The sequence below is a fragment of the Coptis chinensis genome, chromosome 8 (genome assembly GCF_015680905.1).
Source record: "Coptis chinensis isolate HL-2020 chromosome 8, ASM1568090v1, whole genome shotgun sequence".
NCBI classification, from domain to species: domain Eukaryota; kingdom Viridiplantae; phylum Streptophyta; class Magnoliopsida; order Ranunculales; family Ranunculaceae; genus Coptis; species Coptis chinensis.
In genome coordinates this window covers 49,338,028-49,359,092 of record NC_141463.1, presented here as the reverse complement: position 1 = coordinate 49,359,092, position 21,065 = coordinate 49,338,028, and the positions used below count along the sequence as shown (strand labels likewise).

General features: G+C 37.3%; 2 protein-coding genes across 2 annotated transcripts; one reads left to right on the top strand and one right to left on the bottom strand.

Annotated features, from left to right (window-relative positions):
- Positions 1-4,017: 4,017 nt before the first annotated feature.
- LOC147481785 (uncharacterized) lies at positions 4,018-4,446 on the bottom strand. Its single transcript, XM_086579053.1, has one exon. It carries the CDS (start codon positions 4,444-4,446, stop codon positions 4,018-4,020), a length of 429 nt encoding a protein of 142 aa, XP_086435179.1.
- Positions 4,447-12,351: 7,905 nt separating this feature from the next.
- On the top strand, positions 12,352-13,185 carry LOC147481784 (uncharacterized). Its single transcript, XM_086579046.1, has one exon. The coding sequence runs from the start codon at positions 12,352-12,354 to the stop codon at positions 13,183-13,185; it is 834 nt and encodes a 277-aa protein (XP_086435172.1).
- The last annotated feature ends 7,880 nt before the right edge of the window (positions 13,186-21,065 follow it).

Genomic DNA, 21,065 nt, shown 5'->3' with positions numbered 1-21,065 from the left:
AAAAAGAAATAAGATTAGGGATATTCTACATTATTGATCATATAATTTGACTAAATTGAAGCATTAAAAGGGGATAAAAACATATAATTGAGGACTGATCATCCCAACCAACATACCTTTTTTGTGGGCATATCTATTCTTATATATGTGCACAGATGTACATAGTTACCCCTCTCATATCTTATCCAACAAGTAACCTAATCTAGAACCTTCTTGTGCCTTCTTTTAGTGGATAAGATCAAGCCTTGTTAGGCCCAAACCCATGTCTTTGGGAATTTGAGCCATTTGGTCTTTTGAGGCTTTTGTGCTTAACCACTGTCTTGCAAAGGGTTGAGTCCTTGTTCCTTGAAGCCAGGGAGTGTTTCCTAAGCTTTTGAGTGTTTGGACATTTGAGTTGACTTTGACAATTGACCGTTGACTTTTTGGCACTTTTCCCAGTTGTTCCTTAAGGTCCCTTTTGTCTCATTTTTGGCTCTAGAATACGTCTTTTAAGATATTTGGTTCAGAATAGGCTAGCTTGTATCCTGAAAAAACAATAAGAATATGAGTTTTCTACATTATTGATCATATAATTTATTATTATTATTATTTTGGTTGTTAAGTGAGGTTTTTAAAAAGGTCCCCTTCCCCTTTTATTAAAAATAAATAAATCATAGTTGTTACATTCTCGCACTCTTGTAAAAGAAATGGGATGTAACTATATGTAACTAGCTGTGTACAAATTTTTATCTAAATCATCAGCTAGTTTACAAGATTCCCGAATTGTGAGTTTGATTCCAGATTAGCATGTATATGCTATCGACTTTCTTGCTTGTCACTGATTCTAATTTCACCTTTTTAAAAACAAACCACGGTCTTGATATCAGTTTTTGCGTTGATCTTCCATTGTCGTGCCTTAGTGCCATAATGGGCTGCCTCATTGCGAAATATTGACATTCCACATTTTCCCGAACCTGAAGTTAAACCCATTTCCCAGGATCATATAATTTGACTAAATTAAAGTATTACAAGAGGATAAAAACGCATATTTGAATACTGATAACCCTAACCAACATACTTATAAGTGTAAAGATATACATAATTGCCCCTCTTATATCTTATCCAACAAGTAACCTAATCTAGAACCTTCTTGTGCCTTATGTTACTGGATAAGATCAAGCGTTGTTGGGCCTAATCCCATGTTTTTGGGAATTTGAGCCCTTTGGCCTTTTGAGGGTTTTGTGCTTAGCCATTGTCTTGCAAAGGGTTGAGTCCTTGGTCCTTAAAGCCTTGGCGTTTTTCCTGAGTTTTTGAGTTTTTGGACCTTTCAGTTTACTTTGACCGTTAAGATTTTGGCAATTTTTTCCGGTTGTTCCATGTAGGGGTGTGCATAAAACTGGTCAAACCGACCAAACCGAACTGAAGTGGACGGTTTCGGGTCAGTTATATTTACTTGTTAATTCAGTTCAAGTCAGCAAATATGAAAACCAATATGGTCGGTTCGATCATCGGTTTAGTTCCAAATCCGACCCGAACCGACCCGCCATATATAATATATACTAAAATATACAAATTTAACAGATTTAATTTAAAATATATGAAAACCGATCATTTCGGGTCGGTTAATATCGGTTAAACCGTAACCCAATCAGTTTGGTTCGGATATCGGTCCAGCTAGATTTTATTTCAATTCGGTTCGGTTCGGTTCAGTTTGTATAACCCGGCCAGTTCAGTTCAGTTACAGAAAAACATAAACCTGTAGGGTCGGTTCGGTGGTCGGTTTAGTCCCAAACCAGACCCGTGCACACCCCTAGTTCCATGAGGTCCCTTTTATCTCTATTTTGGCTCTAGAACACGTCTTTTAAAATATTTGGTTAAGAATAGGCTTGTATCCTAAAAAAGCAATAAGAATAGGGGTTTTCTATATTATTAATCATATAATTTGACTAAATTGAAGCATTAAAAGGGGATAAAAATGCATATTTAAGGAATGATCACCCTAACTAACTTACCTATTTTGTGGGCATATCTACAATTATATATCTGTAGGGATGTACATAATTGCCTCTCTCATATCTTATCCAACAAGTAATTTAATCTAGAACTTTCTTATGCCTTTTGTTAGTGGATAAGATCAAGCCTTGTGGGGCCCAAGCCCATGTCTTTGGGATTTTGAGCCCTTTGGTCTTTAGAGGCTTTTGTACTTAGTCATTGTCTTGCAAAAGGTTGAGTCCTTGATCCTTGAAGCCTTCAAGTGTTTCCTGAGCTTTTGAGTTTTTCAACGTTTCAGTTGACTTTGACTTTGTCGATGACTTTAACCGTTGACTTTTTGACACTTTTTCCCGGCTGTTCCATGTAGGGGTGTGCATAAAACTGACTAAATCGACAAAACCGACCGAACCAGACCAAATCGGTCAGTTTAAGGTCGGCTATGTTTATTAGTCAATTCAGTTCGGGTCAGTATCTATGAAAACTGATAGGGTCGGTTCGGTCGTCGGTTTAGTCCAAAATCCGTTCCGAACCAACCTGTCAATTATATATATATATATATATAATTGATTTAATTTAAAATATGTGAAAACCGATCGGTTCAAGTTGGTTAATATCGGTTAAACCGTAACCCAGTCGATATGGTTTGAATATCGGTTCAGCGGGTATTTATTTCGATTCGGTTTAGTTAGTATAACCCAGCCGGTTTGGTTCGGTTCAAGAAAAACATAAACCGATACGGTCGGTTCGGTGGTCGGTTTAGTCCCAAACCCGACCTGTGCACACCCATAGTTTCAAGAGGTCCCTTTTGTCTCCTTTTTGGCTCTAGAACACGTCTTTTAAGATATTTTGTTAAGAATAGGCTTGTATCCTGAAAAAACAATAAGAATAGGAGTCTTCTACATTATTGATCATATAATTTATTTTTATATTTTTGGTCGGTAAGCGAGGTTTTTATAAAGCTCCCCTACCTCTTTTATTAATAATAAAAATAATAATAAATCATAGTTGCTGTTATTTTATTTTTATTTTTGGTCGGTAAGTGAGGTTTTTAGAAAGGCCCCCTACCCCTTTTCATAAATGACAAAAGCTTGTTACATTATTTTTTTATTTTTGGATAAGCGAGGTTTTTATAGAGGTCCGTACCCTACCCCTTTTATTAATAATAAAAAATAAGTCATAGTTGTTACATTCTCACTCTCACTGGGAAGTAACTCTCTGTAACTAGCTGCGTACATATAAATATCTAAATTATCAGCTAGTTTATTTGTTTCCCAAACTACAAGTTTAAATCCATATTCTCTTGCATATGCTTGCCACAAGTTCTGATCCATTTGCATAGACCACGGCCCTGGGTTCAGTTTGCTTTTCATGCCTAGTGCCATAATGAGCTGCCACCTTTGGACATATTACGAAATATTCTGGAAAGTCATTCCACAATTTCCCGCCATTGAAAGTTTTCTCATTTGGTGGGCCTGTTTCTGGCCCAATACTCCTATAAAAAAACTTTCCTCCGCCACTGTGCATTCTACAGGCTCTATCATTGCTGAGGTCGATGATAACAACTACCTACAGTGTTTCCTGGATCATCTAGTGTATCTGAGCTATCACCACCACTTGACCCTCTTCCTTTGTTCCTTTTTGTATTAGGACTCGAGTCCTTTCCAATAATTCCCTTTTGACTAATACTTTGGGTTCGCTGGATTGTACTGACTTTTCTCATCCCTTGCTGAATCATGTGGTGATCTTCTCTGGCTCTCATTGAGTGTCTTCGGTTAGGAGTTTCCCACTCACCTTCTTCATCATCTTGGACATTGAGAGCGTCTTTCACTTCTTCAGAGTTCTTACTCTGCTAGCCTTCCTATTTGTCTTCAGTTTGCTCCAAGTTGTGAATTTGTTGAACTTGGTCAGCCCGAGCACCTCATCTAGTTTCTTTCCCTATTCATCCCCCCTGATGCATTCTTTGTTTGTGTCCTCACACTGATTTGCCTTTTCCTTTTGCATCCATACTGTATTCTTTACCATCTTCTCATGTACCGTCTTTGGGCATTACGAAACACAATGTCCAAACACCTTGCAGCAAGAGCACCTTACCGGCTTCCAGTTATACTCAAATGGTATAGTAAATCTTCTTTTCTGATCCATAATGACTGGTAGCCCTTCAGGGTAGGTACAATCCGAGTCTATTTCAACACACACTCTTGCATAAGAGGTTCTTGTCATTGACTCAATAGGCTTATCAACGAACATTGGTGTTCCAATCACACTTGCTACTTTACTAAACCCCTCCTTATTCCATAATTCCATTGGAAATTTCTTCATAATTACCCATATAGGAATGGTCTTCATTTCATTTGCTTCAGCTTCAACAAAAGGTTTCCAAGGTCTGATTACAAACAAATGACTCGCAATATGAAATGAACCAATGTCCAAGGCAGTGCTTCTGTCTTCATCTCTTTCAAACTCAAAAGTGAACATGTTGTCGCCATAGGTTCTCACTATAAAATTCTTCACCTTCCATGTTCTCTAGACTATAGCTTTGACATAACTGAACCCCAATCTTCTTCTCCACAAAACTGCCCGCAATGAACTTCTCATATTTCTTATTGACATTCACAAATTAGGAAGCCTTTACATGAAGCACTGGCTTTCCATTTACTAGTGTTGGAGGAATATAATCAAGTGTCTCTTGACCAACAGATGCACGTCCAAGAATATACCCATGAGCTTTTCTTCCCACCGTTAATGGCTACAACACCTTCTTCAATTGTACCCAATGTAGTTTTTTTACCTTCAACCCCAAACTATTTTGGTTCTCCATACACAATAGAGTTTCCTTTTTGCACTTCTGGCATATCTTCATTGTTGCCCACTCCCAATACCTCCATGAGTTTGTTCTGTTTATATTCTACCTGATTTCCACCTTGTCTATCAGCCAGATCTCTATACACTACTTGATATTCAAAAGATGAATCCTTCCTTGGTTCCGTAACCAAGCATGTACCTGATGGTGTGTTCGTAGTGGCTAGTGTCCGAGTTGCTGATTTCAAGTTATGTTCTCCATGTTGATCAAAACAACCTTGTTGCACAGCTTCCACTTCTGTTGATGCCTTCATAGCTTCTTCCCCTTTTGATAAATCGGGCTTCTTACACGAAGAACTAGATGCTTTATTTTCACCCTCTCTACCTTCATAATACCTCGAAATAATTTGTTGAACAGTAAAATCTTCCTCCTTTTTTGAATCTCATACCTTTACCATACCTTTACTTGTTGTGGTGTTCGTGAGTAGCAAACTTGCTATCTGCTCGTCCCCACTTGTGTTTGTCTGTGCACTCAACCAACCTTGTTCAACAGTTAAAACGTCTTCCTCATCAGATGAATCTACACCCTTCTTCTTACCACCATTGCCTTCATAGTGATTTAAAACAATATCCAACGCCTCCTCTTTAATCTTGTGGCCTTCATGGTTGGATGCCCGATTTGCTTCAGATCAGATTTTGAGATCGATTCTTTGCCTAAATCTCTCAAGCGAACTTCTTGACGAGGAAAGACTTGTAAAATTCCATCTCCTCATCCTCACTTGTGGGTGTATTGCTCTCAATTTCGTCTCCCTCCTTATGTGCCCTAGCTGGTGTGCTAAAGCTTGCGGCTGCTGGATCCCTAATTTCTCTTGAATTTTGCATATTTTCTATTTTAATTGCTAAAAAACTAAAATACCCCTAAGGTTTAAAATCACCCCTTAGAAGTCCCCATTAAAACAGAGAAGCTTGTTACATTCTTATATATTGTTTACCCCTAGCATCATCATAGATTATTTTCTTTACATCTTCTGAGAAGGAACTAGGCACTAAATATGTATAGCTTACATTAGGAATATTACTAGCCACTGCATCTGCTAATTTATTGCTTTCCCTGTACACATGGCTAATATTGTAATGCTCCATCTTTGCTTCCATATCTCTGATGCTCCTGATGGTGTTTTCTGCTGCCCATGGATACTTGCTCGTCATATTCAGCCACGCAACAATAGTTTTTTCGTCTGTTTGTATCGCAATCCTCTTTACTCCTTGTCTTATCGCCATCCTCAATCCTTGCTCAACAGCCTGTAACTCAATCAAAGCTATAGTCATCATATTCGACTGCCTTTACTTGCTGCCACCACTTCTCCTCTATCATTTCATATAACTGATGCCCATCCTCCCTCTGTTCCTTGCAATGTTTCGTTAGTATTCAGATTATATATGTCTTTCTCTGCCCGCATCCATTTGCAATACTCATGTGTTTTCTGCTTTACTTCCACTTCTATGTTCCAAATTTCCATGAAGTTTTGTGCCTCTGGTCCTTGTTCCATTCTAATGTTCAGGGCCAAAAGTCTTCTTCTTACATCTTCAATAATAGAGTTTACTAAATAAGTTGTGTCAGCTTGCTTATTTTGAAAGATTCTGTCATTTCGTGATTTCCATATCCAATACACAAATGCATTCCAGGTGAGTCTTCGACTGTCTTGGATACATCCTTTGCCTCGTGTAGTTTCCTCAATCCATTGAACTTCGTCTTGCCATGTTTGAGCCATGGGCCTGTTAAAGCCCATCTTTTGTAAAAGTTTGCTCCAAACAATTTGTGCCACTGTACAAGAATGGAAGAGATGATCTACAGTTTTCGTTTCCCGCTAACACAATACACAATCATCAGTTGCTACTTTCTTCCACTCTTTTAATTTTTGTAGTGTTTTAAGCCCTCCACTCAAGGTCATCCAACTAATGAAAGAGTGTCGAGGTATTCTACCTAAGAACCAGACCAGTTTGCTCTATTGTACAGTTTGATTTATTCCTTTGAGTGATTCATACGTTTCTCTCATGCTGTACTCACCATGTGTTGATGTCGTCCATACTATCTTGTCCTCCTGACCCATTATTTCTACCTGTTCAATCTCTTCGATAAAATCAGCTAGATGTACCATTATATGCTAAGGAACTCTCCATTTGCCGTCTATAATGAAATCTAAAACCTTGTTATCCACGTGACACATGCTGTCATACAGAAGAACTTGTAGAAAATGTGTGCGTAAAATTCTAGAAAAATACCATGGCTCATTCCAGAAACTAGTCTCTGTCCCATTCCCTATTTGATGAGTCACTAAGTTTACAACTTCCTTCCTTGCTTTAAGTATATTCTTCCAGCTCCAGGAACAGTCATTTGGAATCTTTAATAGCCAGAAGTGTCTGTCTCTGATCAAATACCTTTGTACCCAAGTAACCCATAGATTATCTGCCTTCGATATAATTCTCCATATGTGCTTCATAGTTTCCGCTTGATTAACTTTTCCCAAATTTATGATTCCCAACCCACCTTCTTCATAAGGAAAGAATATATTTTCCCATCCAATCAAAGCATGTGAGTGAGTACAATTTGGCTCTATCCATAAGAAGTTTCGGCATAATCTGTTAATGTCATCGATTGTTTTCTGTGGGATAGTGAATGATGCCACCCAATAAACACTCAAACTATTTAACACAGCTTTAATCAACTGTAGTTTGCCTACATAAGACAATAGCTTCCCTTTCCAGCTCTGAATTCTTTTTGTAACTTTCAGAATCAAAGGACAACAATCAGTTGATCTTAATCGTGTTGTAATCAAAGGTAAGCCCAGATACCTCACTGGCAACACGCCTCTTGCAAACTGTAAAACTTGCTCTATCTCAGAGCTTGTTCTATCATCCACCTCTGCAAAGAAAATGCTACTCTTCTGTATATTGGCCTCCAATCCTGAACTTAATCTGAAATCTTCCAGGTTCTGTTTGAGCTTAGTAACAGTCTGTACATCTCCATGCATAAATGCCATCAAGTCATCTGCAAATGACAAATGAGTAATAACAGGATCTACACACTTGTTATGTAATCTGTATTGGCCCATCCTTACACTATGTAACATGATGTCAGAGAAAAAGTCCATGACTAGAACAAACAGATAAGGTGAAATGGGGTCACCTTGTCTGATCCCTCTACTTCCTCTAAAATAACCATAAGCTGACCCATTAATCGTGATAGAATAAGATGTTGTTTGTACACAAGATTTAACCCATCCAATGAATCTTCCTGGAATACCCACTCTTCTCATAGCAAATTCCACTGCTTCCCACCTCACTGAGTCATAGGCTTTTTTCAAGTCTACTTTTATAGCACATCTAGGTGGTAAGTGATCTTGATGATAATTGTGCATGAGTTCATGTGACAGAAGAATATTGTCTTGTATACTCCTTCCCGTTATAAAAGCAAACTGATTGGGATTGACAATTCTAGGCATCAAGTCTTTCATCCTCCTAGTCATGACCTTAGTTATGCGTTTATACATTACACCACAACACGCAATAGGCCTATAGTCCCCTAAAGAAGTAGGCACTTGAATCTTTGGAGTTTACCTCATGCAACATCTGATTGGATCGAAAGAAGTTATGTGCTGCTCTTATGAAGTCTTCCCCAATGATTCTCCATGTGCATTTGTAAAAGAATGATGAGAATCCATCACTACCCGGGGCTTTATCATTTCCAACATTAGCTAGAGCTTCTATAATCTCATCCCTCGTTACCTCTCTCTCCAATCTTTCATACTCTCTTGCATCCAGCTGTTCTCGCGGTTCCATCTCCTGAAACTTTGAAAAATTTACTGCTAGCATGTTTGTAGGGCTGTACAGAGCTTTGTAAAATGCTACACAGTCATTACCAATTTCGTTAACATCTTGAATGATATACCCATCTTCATCTTGTAAGCAAGATATCTTATTCATTACTCTTTGTGCTTGCATGGATTTGAAGAACTTCGTGTTATTATCTCCCGAGCCAATCTCTTGATCCCTCGATTTTTGCCTAAACAAATCCTCCTCTGTCTCAACTGCTTTCACATGTGTTCTGATTGCTTCTCTCTTTTTTCTGATGAGGATACGATCCATAGGTTGTCCTTGCAACTCAGTTTGTATCAAATCCATGTATTGCTTTGTTTCTTTCACTCTATCAACCACATTACCCACCCGTCTCCTATTCCAATGTATTAGTGCAGCCTTAGTTATCTTTAGTTTGTTCATGAATACAAACATAGGGTTGCCAACTACTTCACTTTTCCACGCCTCCTCTACTGTTATCATAAAATCTTTCTCTGTATACCAAAAGTTAAAGAACTTGAATGCTTTCTTTTATTGGCTCCTTTGAATCATAAAGGTAACAATCATGGCAGAATGGTCCGAGATTGCTCCTGGATTCATAAATTCAGCCTCATGGTCCCCATAGGCTCCTATCCACTCTGGATTAGCCATAACTCTATCCAACTTGTAGCTTACTCTCTCCTCTTGCTTATTACTCCATGTAAGTAGGTTTCCTTTGAATCTTATATCGACTATTCCAGCAGCATTGACGCAATCTAGGAAGTCTGCCAAGTGGTAAGGTCGCACCTCTAATCTCCCTACCTTCTCCTATGCACTTAAGATTGAGTTAAAGTCTCCGATAATAACCCATGGCTTCTGTATAACACATGATAAATCTACGATGTTTCTCCATAGTTTCCTTCTTGTACTCATATCATTACTGCCATACACAACTGATACTACGATCTCCTCACCTGATATAGTTTCTACTTCCATCGTAATCTATTGCGAGTCTTTATCCATCAGTTTTGCCCCACACTCTCGCGGATTCCAGCAGAACCAAATGTTCCCCATTTCAGTTCCATTGCTATTCCCTTCCATTCTCCACTCTGAAAATGTCTTGTTGAAAACTCTATCTTGATTCTTCTATTTTACTCTAGTCTCGACAAGTCCCATTATACTTATTTCATACTTCCTTATCATTTCTCTGACTACAACTTGCTTAAAAGCTTGATTGAACCTACACACATTCCAACATGATAGGTTTATCATCATTTACGTTTGTTTGGGTACACCAAAAGGCTAGGCTTAGCCCTTTCTTTACTGCTGGTACTCTGTGATGTTCGTTCAACCTATTTCAGACCTTAACCCACTTCTAAATCATACACAGCTATTTACATAGAGTTACTTCCCAATTCTTTTAGATGAGATAGTGAGAATGTAACAAAAATGTAAATCATAGTTGTTACATTCTCCTCTCTCATCTAAAAGAATTGGGAAGTAACTTTATGTAACTAGTTGTGTAAATATTCTGCCTAAATCATCAACTAGTTTCTTTGATTCTCGAAATACATGTTTATATTAAACCACATTCCTTGAATCAGTTTGTGCGCTGATATTTGTTGCCATGCCATAGTGAGCGCGGAAGTGTGAAATATTCTGAAATAATTTAAATATGCTTTCATTCCGCATTTTCCCGCTCCTGAAGTTACGTCCCTTCCACTACAACTTGTTGCATTACTTTAGTGCATAAGCTTCTTCTTTGACTAGAAATCTTATTATCAGTTAGCTTACTACCATTGTTTCCCTTCTCCTTTGGCTCATCTTCTTTATTTTATTCTCCGTTTGCTCTTCTCTTTTTGCTGTCATCTCCTTAGATTCTTTGCCATTTTCTTCCCCCTCAGTGTAGACTGGAGATTGATCACCAATTCGCGAGTTTCCTTCCTCTTGAATGTTTCAAGTTATACATCTGTGTTTCTTGCTTGGAGGCTCCCATCCAATTTCATCCTCAACATTGTGCTCTTCATGGACTTCCTTGTTTTCTAACCTTCTTTCTTTACACCGTACACTCTCTGTATTTTAAGTTTGCTACTATTGCATTTTTTCATCTTTTTCTTCGCTTTTTCCCTTGCTGATCTTCTGGTCAGCTCGAGCATCCACATCTGATTTTATTTCCTGTTCTTCCATCTCGTTGCTTGCAATCATAACACCTTTAAGCTCCTGTACTTCTTGCTTATCCTCTTGTTGCTCTTTATCCACTTCTGTGTTTTTACTTTTTGGTTTCCGCAGCCATACATTATTAGACCTCACTGTAGGTGACTTCTTATCGCAGCTATTATCTGTATGCCCAAACACCTTACATTTAACACATCTTGGAGGGTTCTAGTTATACTCGAATCCAACTTCAATGGCCCTAGTATGATCTATAACCATTGTAATTTGACTAAATTGAAGCATTAAAAGGGGATAAAAATGTATATTTAAGGATTGATCACCCTAACCAACATACCTATTTTATGGTCATATCTACACATATATATGTGTACATATGTACGTAATTGCCCCTCTTATATCTTATCCAACAACTAACCTAATCTAGAACCTTCTTGTGCCTTCTTTTAGTGGATAAGATCAAGCCTTGTTGGGCCCAAACCCATGTCTTTGGGAATTTGAGCTATTTGGTCATTTGAGGCTTTTGTGCTTACCCATTGTCATGCAAAGTGTTGAGTCCTTGGTCCTTAAAGCCAGGGAGTGCTTCCTATGCTTTTGAGTTTTTGGACCTTTGGGTTGCCTTTAACTGTAGACTTTGACAGTTGACCGTTAACTTTTAATGTTGACTTTTTGGCACTTTTTCCCATTTATTCCTTAAGGTCCCTTTTGTATCCTTTTTGGTTCTAGAACACGTCTTTTAAGATATTTGGTTCAAAATAGGCTTGTATCCTAAAAAAAACAATAAGAATAAGAGTTTTCTACAATATTGATCATATAATTTGACAAAATAGAAGCATTACAATGGGATACAAACACATATTTGATGACTGATCACCCTAACTAACATATCTATTTTGTGGTTATATCTACACTTATATATATGTAGAGATGTACATAATTGCCCCTCTAATATCTTATCTAACAAATAACCTAATCTAGAACCTTTTTATGGTTTATTTTAGAGAATAAGATCAAGCCTTGTTTGGCCCAAACCCATGTCTTTAGGAATTTGATCCCTTTGGTCTTTTAAGGCTTTTGTGCTTAGTCATTGTCTTACAAAGGGTTGAGTCCTTGGTCCTTAAAGCCTGGGAGTGTTTCCTGAGCTTCTGAGTTTTTGGACCTTTGAGTTGACTTTGATCGATGACCATAGACTTTACCCATTGACTTTTTGGTACTTTTTCCCAGTTGTTCCTTTAGGTCTCTTTTGTCTCCTTGTTGCCTCTAGAACACATCTTTTAAGATATTTGGTTCATAATAGGCTTATATCCTGAAAAAGAAATAAAAATATGAGTTTTATAGATTATTGATCATATAATTTAACTAAATTGAAGCATTACTAGGGGATAAAAACGCGTATTTAAGGAATGATCACCCTAACTAACATACCTATTTTGTAGGCATCTCTACACTTATATATGTTTAGAGATATAAATAATTGCCCCTCTCGTCTTCTATTGGCGAGAAATAGAAACTAAGGAACACCTCTTTCACGAGTGCTTCTTCACACAAGATGTATGGAGTATCCTACTCAAACAGATGAGATATAACAGAATTCCAGAGTTGACATGGCAAGGAGAGCTACAGTGGATACAAAATGAGACGATAGGGAAAGGAGCCAAACAGGACGCAGTTCGGCTAGTTTGGAATGGATACATGTATTGGATTTGGCAAACCAGGAACAAGAGAATCTTTGAGAACAAACATACGTATGCAGCTCCAGTAGCTCAAGCAATAATCAAAGATGCAAAAACCAAACTTCTGGCGATGAACATAAAAATGGAGCAAGGACCAGATGCGCAACAATTTATGGACACTTGGAACATTGATGTAAATCTTCAGTTGAGGCAGGCGAGGCTTTGCTCTTGGGAGAGGGCAGAAGATGGAATTTTTAATCTCAACACTGACGGAACTCTACAAGGGCTCAATGGAGGATGGGCTGCTGTAATACGCAATGAAAGGGGAGAAGTTAGAGCGGCAAGCCATGGTAGATCAAGCAAGAAGAGTATCGATCTGATTGAACTTCAAGCAGTTGAGCAAGGTATGATGATGGCGCTGGATAAGGGAATGAAAAGAATTAGTATACGGACAGATTCGAAAACAATGTTAGCTTATCTCACTAAAGACAAAATGCACCCGTGGCAAGCAGAGAAGCTGGTTAGAGGAATTGAGCGAATGAAGACAGAACTTGATTATTTTCGAACTTCTCATGTATTTCATGAAGCTAACAAATTAGCTGATGCATTAGCGAGTAATATACCTGCAGTTAGTTACATAGAACTAATTTCTAGTTCTTTCTCAGAAGATGTAAAGAAAATTATTTGTGATGATGCTAGGGGCAAGAAATATGTGAGAGAATGTAACAAGCTATGATTTTTATTTTAATGAAAAGGGGTAGGGGACCTCTCTGAAAACCTCGCTTTCCGATAAAAAAAAATAATTGCCCCTCTCATATCTTACCAACAAGTAACCTAATCTAGAACATTCTTGTGCCTTCTGTTAGTGGATAGAATCAAGCCTTGTTGGGCCCAAGCCCATGTCTTTGTGAATTTGAGCCCTTTGATCTTTTGAGGCTTTTGTTCTTAGCCATTGTCTTACAAAGGGTTGAGTCTTTGGTCCTTGAAGCCTTTGGGAGTTTCCTGAGCTTTTAAGTTTTTAGACCTTTGAGTTGACTTTGACTATTGACTTTTACCATTGACTTTGACCGTTGACTTTTTGACACTTTTTCCCAATTGTTCCATGTAGGGGGTGTGCATAAAACCGACCAGACCAACAAAATTGACCGAACCGAACCAATCGGTTTTGGGTCGGTTATGTTTACTGGTCAATTCAGTTCGGGTCATCATATATGAAAACCGATAGGATCTGTTTGGTCGTCGTTTTAGTCCCAAATCCGACCCGAACTGACCCGCCCTATATAATATAGGGTTTTTTAGACTTGCCCCCCAAATTCAGGGAAATTAGACTTGCCCCCCCAAACTCAGACTCCATCTAAGTCAATGCAGTTTGACCGTCGTCTCATTGTGAAATGTCCCAACTACCCTTTCGCGTGTAAAATTACCTAAATAGCCCCTTGACTTCACAAGACCGAGTTTTATTTTGAAAAATAAAAGGATACGTGTAAACATCTTGTTCACTCCGATCAATAGTCCAGATTGCATCTAAATTACGAACCCTAAAATTCATGCTCTCTCATCTTCTCCTTCATCTTTAATTACTAACTCCTAAAATGTCTTCCGCTTCTTGTTCATCCCAAACACTACTAAAAAAAGGGCTTTTTATGACGACTATTTTTTTTTTACCTTGACGGCTTCCGTATAAGCCGTCATTATTTCTATCTCACCATTACTTTTATGACGCTTGATGTCAAATGTTGACGGTTATAGGCTAGCCGTCATAAATATCTTTGACGATTTTTATCAATGTGTCAAGTTTGTGACTAGCAATTGTATACTTACTGTTCACTTTATGACGCTTGATGTTAATGTTGACTGTTATAGGCTAGCCATCATAAATATCTATGACATTTTTTTACCAATGTATCAAGTTTGGTGTCAAATTTATGTGTTCTTTCTCACAAACGTCAAGTCAAAAATTGTTTAACTTTTTCCTTCTAGCAAAACCGGTGTTTAATTAATTGTCACTACTAAAACCATCGACTAATATTGTTCTATTTTTTTTTTTTTATGAGAGTAAGAAAGGCATCAAGGATTAATTTGACGAGTCTAGCACAAGCGATAACTCCCATAGTTCCAAACCGGGTCAATACAATTTGTCGGTTAACATTTTATTCAATGACCCTTAAAAAATTAGTGTTTCTATTTTGGACTCGAGATCTCTACAACTGGGTACAAAGATCATCTCTGTAACCGTGTTATCTCACCATTGATCTAAATCCGAGATATGTGTGTGTGCCTCGATACCTGTGTGTGTGCTTTGAGATGTGTGTGTGCGCGCCGAGATACGAGATGTGTGTGTGTGGTACAGAGATCAATCTCTGTACCTAGTTATAGAGGAATCGGACTCTTCTATTTTATAGTCAAGGGTCAAGAGTGGTCAAGGCGACATACGGGTATGTTTGGTGTGTTTATTCGAATTGAAACGTCAAACATACCTAGCTGAAGAAAACCATTGGTTTAATCAGTAAAAAACCAAACCAAACAAAAAATTGAGAAAGCCTTAATCCGCCGTCTTCTTCTTGAAAACCTTTGATCAGTTCTCTTCCTATCTTCTTCCCAAATCTCGATCTTTGTACTCTTCAGTGGATTAGATCTCACCACACTAAGGAACCGAATCAAAATGGATCAAAGCCCTTTCTTCTCGAGCTCTTTCTTCTCGAAATCGAGTGGGCAGCAACGAGTGGTCTCAGTTCAAAATGGGATTGCATATGTTTATGCGGATTGAACGAAACATTATTTTTACATTTTAAGATCAGGATTTGAATTTCATAGATTCTTGTCTTAGATACTAGAGTTGTGTATGACAGAATCTTGCAGTCCTCTTCTTCTATTTTCTTATTATTGCAGCAATGTGTAGAAAACCGTTCATTATTGTTACTTTGAATGGTTCAGCCTGTGGTCCTGATCACTTGTCATTTTGTTCCTTCTCATCTCTTTTCTTTCTCAGGTTGGTGGTCCTTGTGCTTACTGTTGTGCACATGGCTCTATTGTATGGTTTGTTTGTCCCCGATTGGGAATACTAACTTCCAAGTGAAGCCCCTGCCCCTATTTTGGTTTTGAAGGTGCAAACACGATGGATGTTGGCCGAGCTGTTCTCGTTGACAGAGAGCCAAGGACAAGGTTAGATGCAGGAACTTGGGGACCATGGGGGTTGGTCGGGTTATTGCATCGCTGCTGCGGTTGCATCACCGATCGCCTTGTTGTTCTTTGTTGAAGGCGATTTCGGATTTGGATTTAGCCATGGAAGTTGAGACATTAGTGCGATATCGGTTAATGCGTGGTCGTGATTGTTTTTTTAACAATGGTGGTGTGTATGGAGGTGACCGGAGGAACCCGAAGAAATTCTTGGGCCTTACAAAGATGATCCCGCCCCTACTTCTTTTTGTACGGTGCGGCATATCATCTTGTAATGGAAGCTTTTAGAGGCAAAGGTTATCTTGTTGGAACTCGGAAGAGCTCAAGTCTGCACTTGCGAGAATCATTTTCTGCACGGAAACCACCTGTAATAAATGTCACCATTGATCCTTATCTTTGGTGCGAGAAAGTGGGAGAATGCAACACAAGAACTGAGACAATATTTTTGATCCGATAGGAGGTGGAATCGGAACATATTATGCTATGAATATCCTAGCTTTTTACCTTGTGTCCTTTTGATTGAATACTTGAGCGTTATTGTAGGCAATAGTTGTAATAAGGTCATATGCCGATTGAATGTTGCTTTTATTCAACTTTTAGTTATCTACTTATCCTAAAAGAAAACTTCCAAGTGAAGGCACTTCTATTGCAACAAGGACCTTCAATCGTAGGTTCAACACTCTTAGTATTAATATTAAACTTGATTTCGAACTTGAGGTCCTTACATGCGAAATCTGTAGCTAATGAGTTGTATATATTTTTATTTCCATCGAAGGTGAAATATGGAGTAAGGGGAGACAACTTTGGACACGCTTGCAATGATGTTGGAATGATAGATCAGTACATTATTAGGAGTTCAACATCTATATAAAAAGGCTATATATTCTAGGACAAAGGTTACGATTGCAGTAATGGAAGAATTTGATTACTCTGTGCTCTTTTTCCTTGGTCAGATGTTATACCTCCATTTTTTGTCCTTTTTCATAGTCACCAGATTATGGTCCACTTCCACAAGGTGCTCCTTCTTGTTGTCAGTCTGCTTTTGAACCTGAAGGAATCTTAAGGTTTGTTATGGTTTTCTTGCATTTTCAGGATTAATTTCATTTTCATGCCAACACAGGTTTACATAAAAAGTAAATGTGATGAATCCTTCTCACTATGTTGTATGTGTAGTAAATTTGATTTACCATGTTGTGCAGCTCAGTGATGGCAGTTGTTACTTGCATGATTTGATTGCATTATGGCCATGTTATTGTACATTTCAAGGTAATTCATCTTAGTGCAACTAAATATTTCTTCATTGACAAAGAATTGTAGTTTGATGTCTTATCTAAATTTGAACTGCATGCAGGAACACAAAGACAAAATATTGCACTAGATAATCCCCGCCTCCTGTCTTGTAGTCATGGGATTTATTTTAGACTTTTCTGGTAAGCTCATTTTGTTTTCATTTCTATTTTATTTGAATTTTCTGAGGTCAGTGTCAACTAATGCCTATCCACCGTAAACTATTATACTGGTTCCAAAATGAATCTTCAAATCGAATGGAGGTTGTGAATTTGGTGGAGAAGTGTCGCATGCAAAGTAAATAAAACTTCGAATTTGTTGGTCTGACAAGAACAACTATAAATCTAGTCTTCAACTAACCAATCTACTTAATGTGATAGGAATGCATGTGAACAAGGCCCTTTACAGTTCAAGTTACACGTGTTACAACGGTGCATTTGGAATTTTCTTTCTTGGAATTTATGTCTTTGGTTAGATATTTGAATTCCACGTTGCAAACTTATGTGTCTTAGTTATGCATTGCATAAATCCTGTTTGGCATTTTGTTTCATAGTTTGATATACTTCTGGGACGTACAATAACTAGTTGGCGGTTGTATCATTATATTGAAACTGTAACACTCTAGAGCTAAAATCTTGTTTTGTGTTCTTCTTATAGGTTGATGTGTGGGGATATAGACAGCCAACTATTGTTCTAGAGTTGATGGGAAAGCATGCATTGATGATTTATATCTTTGCCACTGCAATCTACTACCTCTCTTCTTACATGCATGGATTCTCTTGGAAGAGACACGAAAACAATATTGTGAGTGGTTCATTCTCAAATGAAGTTTTCTCTTGATGTACGTGTTCTCCTTTGACATATTTAGCCTAATTTGTTTATTTATGTTTTGTGTTCTTAACGGTTGACTTTAATTGGAGTTGGGTCATGATCCGTTGGCGGGAAAATCTTTTGGTTAGGCTGCTCATCGTCCTTAAAATACAACTTGTTGTTCATTGTTTCTACACTTGACGAGATGACATTAGTAAACCCGATATTTTTTTGGTGTAAATGGAAGTGAGGAAAAGCTTATCTTTAACCATGTACTATATATAAATGTAGTAGTGTATATCTTTAACCACAGTCTATTTGCATTGTAGGTATTTTCATTTATTTTTCCTTCCGTTGTGAGAACTAGGTCCCATCGCATTGTTCCTCTCATGCCATATATAAAATAGCCTACTTTTGGTAAGTGGCTTGAGCTTTTGGTAGCAAATTTACTAATAATGTTTCTTTACTTTGTTTCTTAGGTTTGACAACGTTGATCGATAGATGGATAATACTTAATTTGTTGATGATGGAGTTGATTAAAATGATTTTTAGTTTGGTTGAATGTACTATCAAATAAATGTATCTAGCATTTTTCAATGATGTTGGATAAATTGATGTAAGGAATAAATATTTTCGAATGGTTTGAAAATACATAGGGTTGAAGTTATTGTGGATGTTATAGTTTTATTTTTGAGAATTTTATAGTTGTTTTATTGGTGAAATAAGTTTCCAGGTTAGGAATTGAATTACAGGTTATTATGCAGTATTTTTGGCATGAAAAAAATATAATAAAAATATAAATAATATATATATTTTTTTTAAATAAAAATAAAAGTAGATGACGGTTTTAGAAGAACTGTCATAGTGTAAACTATTTGTTGACGTATTTTTCTTCCATAAAATGACGGTTCCATAGTAGTCAATGAGTATTCTTGACGGTTCTAATTATAATTTATGATGGTTACATATGAGGTGTCATAAAAAAATTTACCTATTATGACGTTTTAAAAACAAATATATGTCATAATGGGAGGGACTTTTAAGACGCTTTTCTATGAACCGTCATAACTTTAATGACGGTTTTGGTTGACTTTTTATGACACCCCCAATAATGACGACTAGTTTTTCAATCAGAAAGTGTCATGATATGTATTTCATGATAGCTAAAAGCTGTCATAAAAAGCCTTTTTTTTAGTAGTGAAAGAACTTGTTATCATAGAGATCCAGTATCTATTAAAAGGTCCAATGCATACACAAACCCAGGTCGATTGTTCTATGGATACAAACATTACAACAAGAACAACCCAGAATTGTCTTGCCACTTTTTCGACTGGGTTGATAAAAATCCAAATCATCAATAGAACAAGGAAGAAGCATTGGAGGCAAGAGTTGAAGCTTTAAAAGCAAAAAATCGTAGACTGAAGATTGTGAATCATCAATTGGAGTTGGAGGTGAAGAAGATCAACAAAGTCAAATGGTTGTTGGTTGTTTGCATTATGGTTATCTTATGGTTATTCTACTTTTGAAATTAGAGTTTATGGTTCTCTTAGAATGGGGGTGTTTATCTAGTTATAGGTTTATATTGGGGAGGCAAGTCTAAATTAAAAATAGTAAGGTACCCAAAATAGTATTGTTGGGGTTGTTTCTCTAACTATATGTTTAGATTGGGAATGCATGTACTTCAACATATCAGTGATGTTAGTTGTTAGTCTAAATAAATATCAGTGATGTCGTAGTTGTACTTCAACATACTTGTTAGTTATTATAGCTGTGATGTTAGTTGTACTTCAGGTGTAATTCCTCTAGTTGTAGTTAGTCTTTACTAAAAAAAACAACTAGAACTTTGAGTTAGAACTATTTTTTAGACTTTCATTGACTTTTGACTTAGGAATTAATATGTTAAGATACTTTTTCATTAATGGTATGGAGTTATGAAGTTACTTTTAGCTAAGAATGAATGTTGTTAGTAATTTGAGGTAAAGATTGGAGACTATGTTGTATTGTTTTCTATTCTTGTATAAAAATCTTTCTAACAGGTACCAAGAAGAGTAAAGACCTCTATAAAAGTTGCTCGTGGTGGTTTGCAATCTTATAGTTCAATTCATTTTCAGTTGAGTTGTAGTTCATAAAGTGTAGAAATGGTGAAGGCCAAGTTTTGCTCGATGGAGGTGGATCATGACAATATAGAGGAATTTTGTGATGATGTCATAACTATGTTGAAAGCAAGGGTGAATAGTAAGGTTTTCATGGAGGTTATGTTGAAAAATGATAAGTTGAGGATGACTTCATGTCGTAAGTGTAGGGAACTTTGTTTCATAGAGATGGAACATGGAGATGGAAGTGGAAATCATGAGCATCTGGAAACAGATTGGGCACCACCAAGTTATGAGCATGTGGAGAGATCAGCTCGAGGGAAAAATGTACTTGTAGCTCCAGGTTTTGAACATCTGGTCAGATCAGCTCAAGGGAAAAATGTACTTGTAGCTCCAGCTTGAGGTCTAGCTCTAGAGGCAGATGCTCCACCACTAGGTTTTGAACATCTGGTCAGATCAGCTCGAGGGAGAAATGTATCTGCAGTTCCAACTCCAGCTCGTGGATTTGGTAGGAGATCTACAAGGGTCTTGCCACTTACAGCTCAACCACCACAAGTAGCACAAAGGCAACAACTTAGGGAAATGGTTCAAGCACTTCCTGCTGATGGTGTGCCCTTGCCGAAGCTTAAGAAGGGATGAAGTGATGTTGTAATGTTTTGTTTTGATGTTGTAATGCTGTGTTTTGTGTTTTGAGCACTCCGTAAAATGGAAATGGAAATGTTGTTAAAGTTCTGTGTTTTGAGCACTCTATAAAATGGAAATGGAAATGAAAATGTTGTTAAAGTTCTGTGTTTTGAGCACTCTGTGTAAAATGGAAATGGATATGTTGTTAAAGTCCTGTGTTTTGTTTTTAGAAACTTAATTAACAACATAAACAATTTAGAAAGAAACAATTTAGAAAAAGGTAATGGTCATTTTGTAAAGGTTACTCGTATAGCTTGTTCGAACTTGATTTTTTTATTTTCCTGATGGTGAATGAATGTGAAAACCCCTTTTGAGATTGGTGTTAGCCTCGTTATCAAGATATGGTCTTTTGAAGAATGGTTTCATGAAGTCGGATTGAGTACCTTGAGTTGTCTGTTTTACTTTCTTATAACACATTTTTATTTGAATGTTAGGTTTCTTCTTTGCCATTTCCCATAGAGTGGTATGTCTAGTTTTCTGTTGTGGTCTTTGTACGTTGTATGCTAATGAGTTTTTCTATTCAGGTCATGCACATTGCTGCAACTGTCGAGATTAACTCTACATT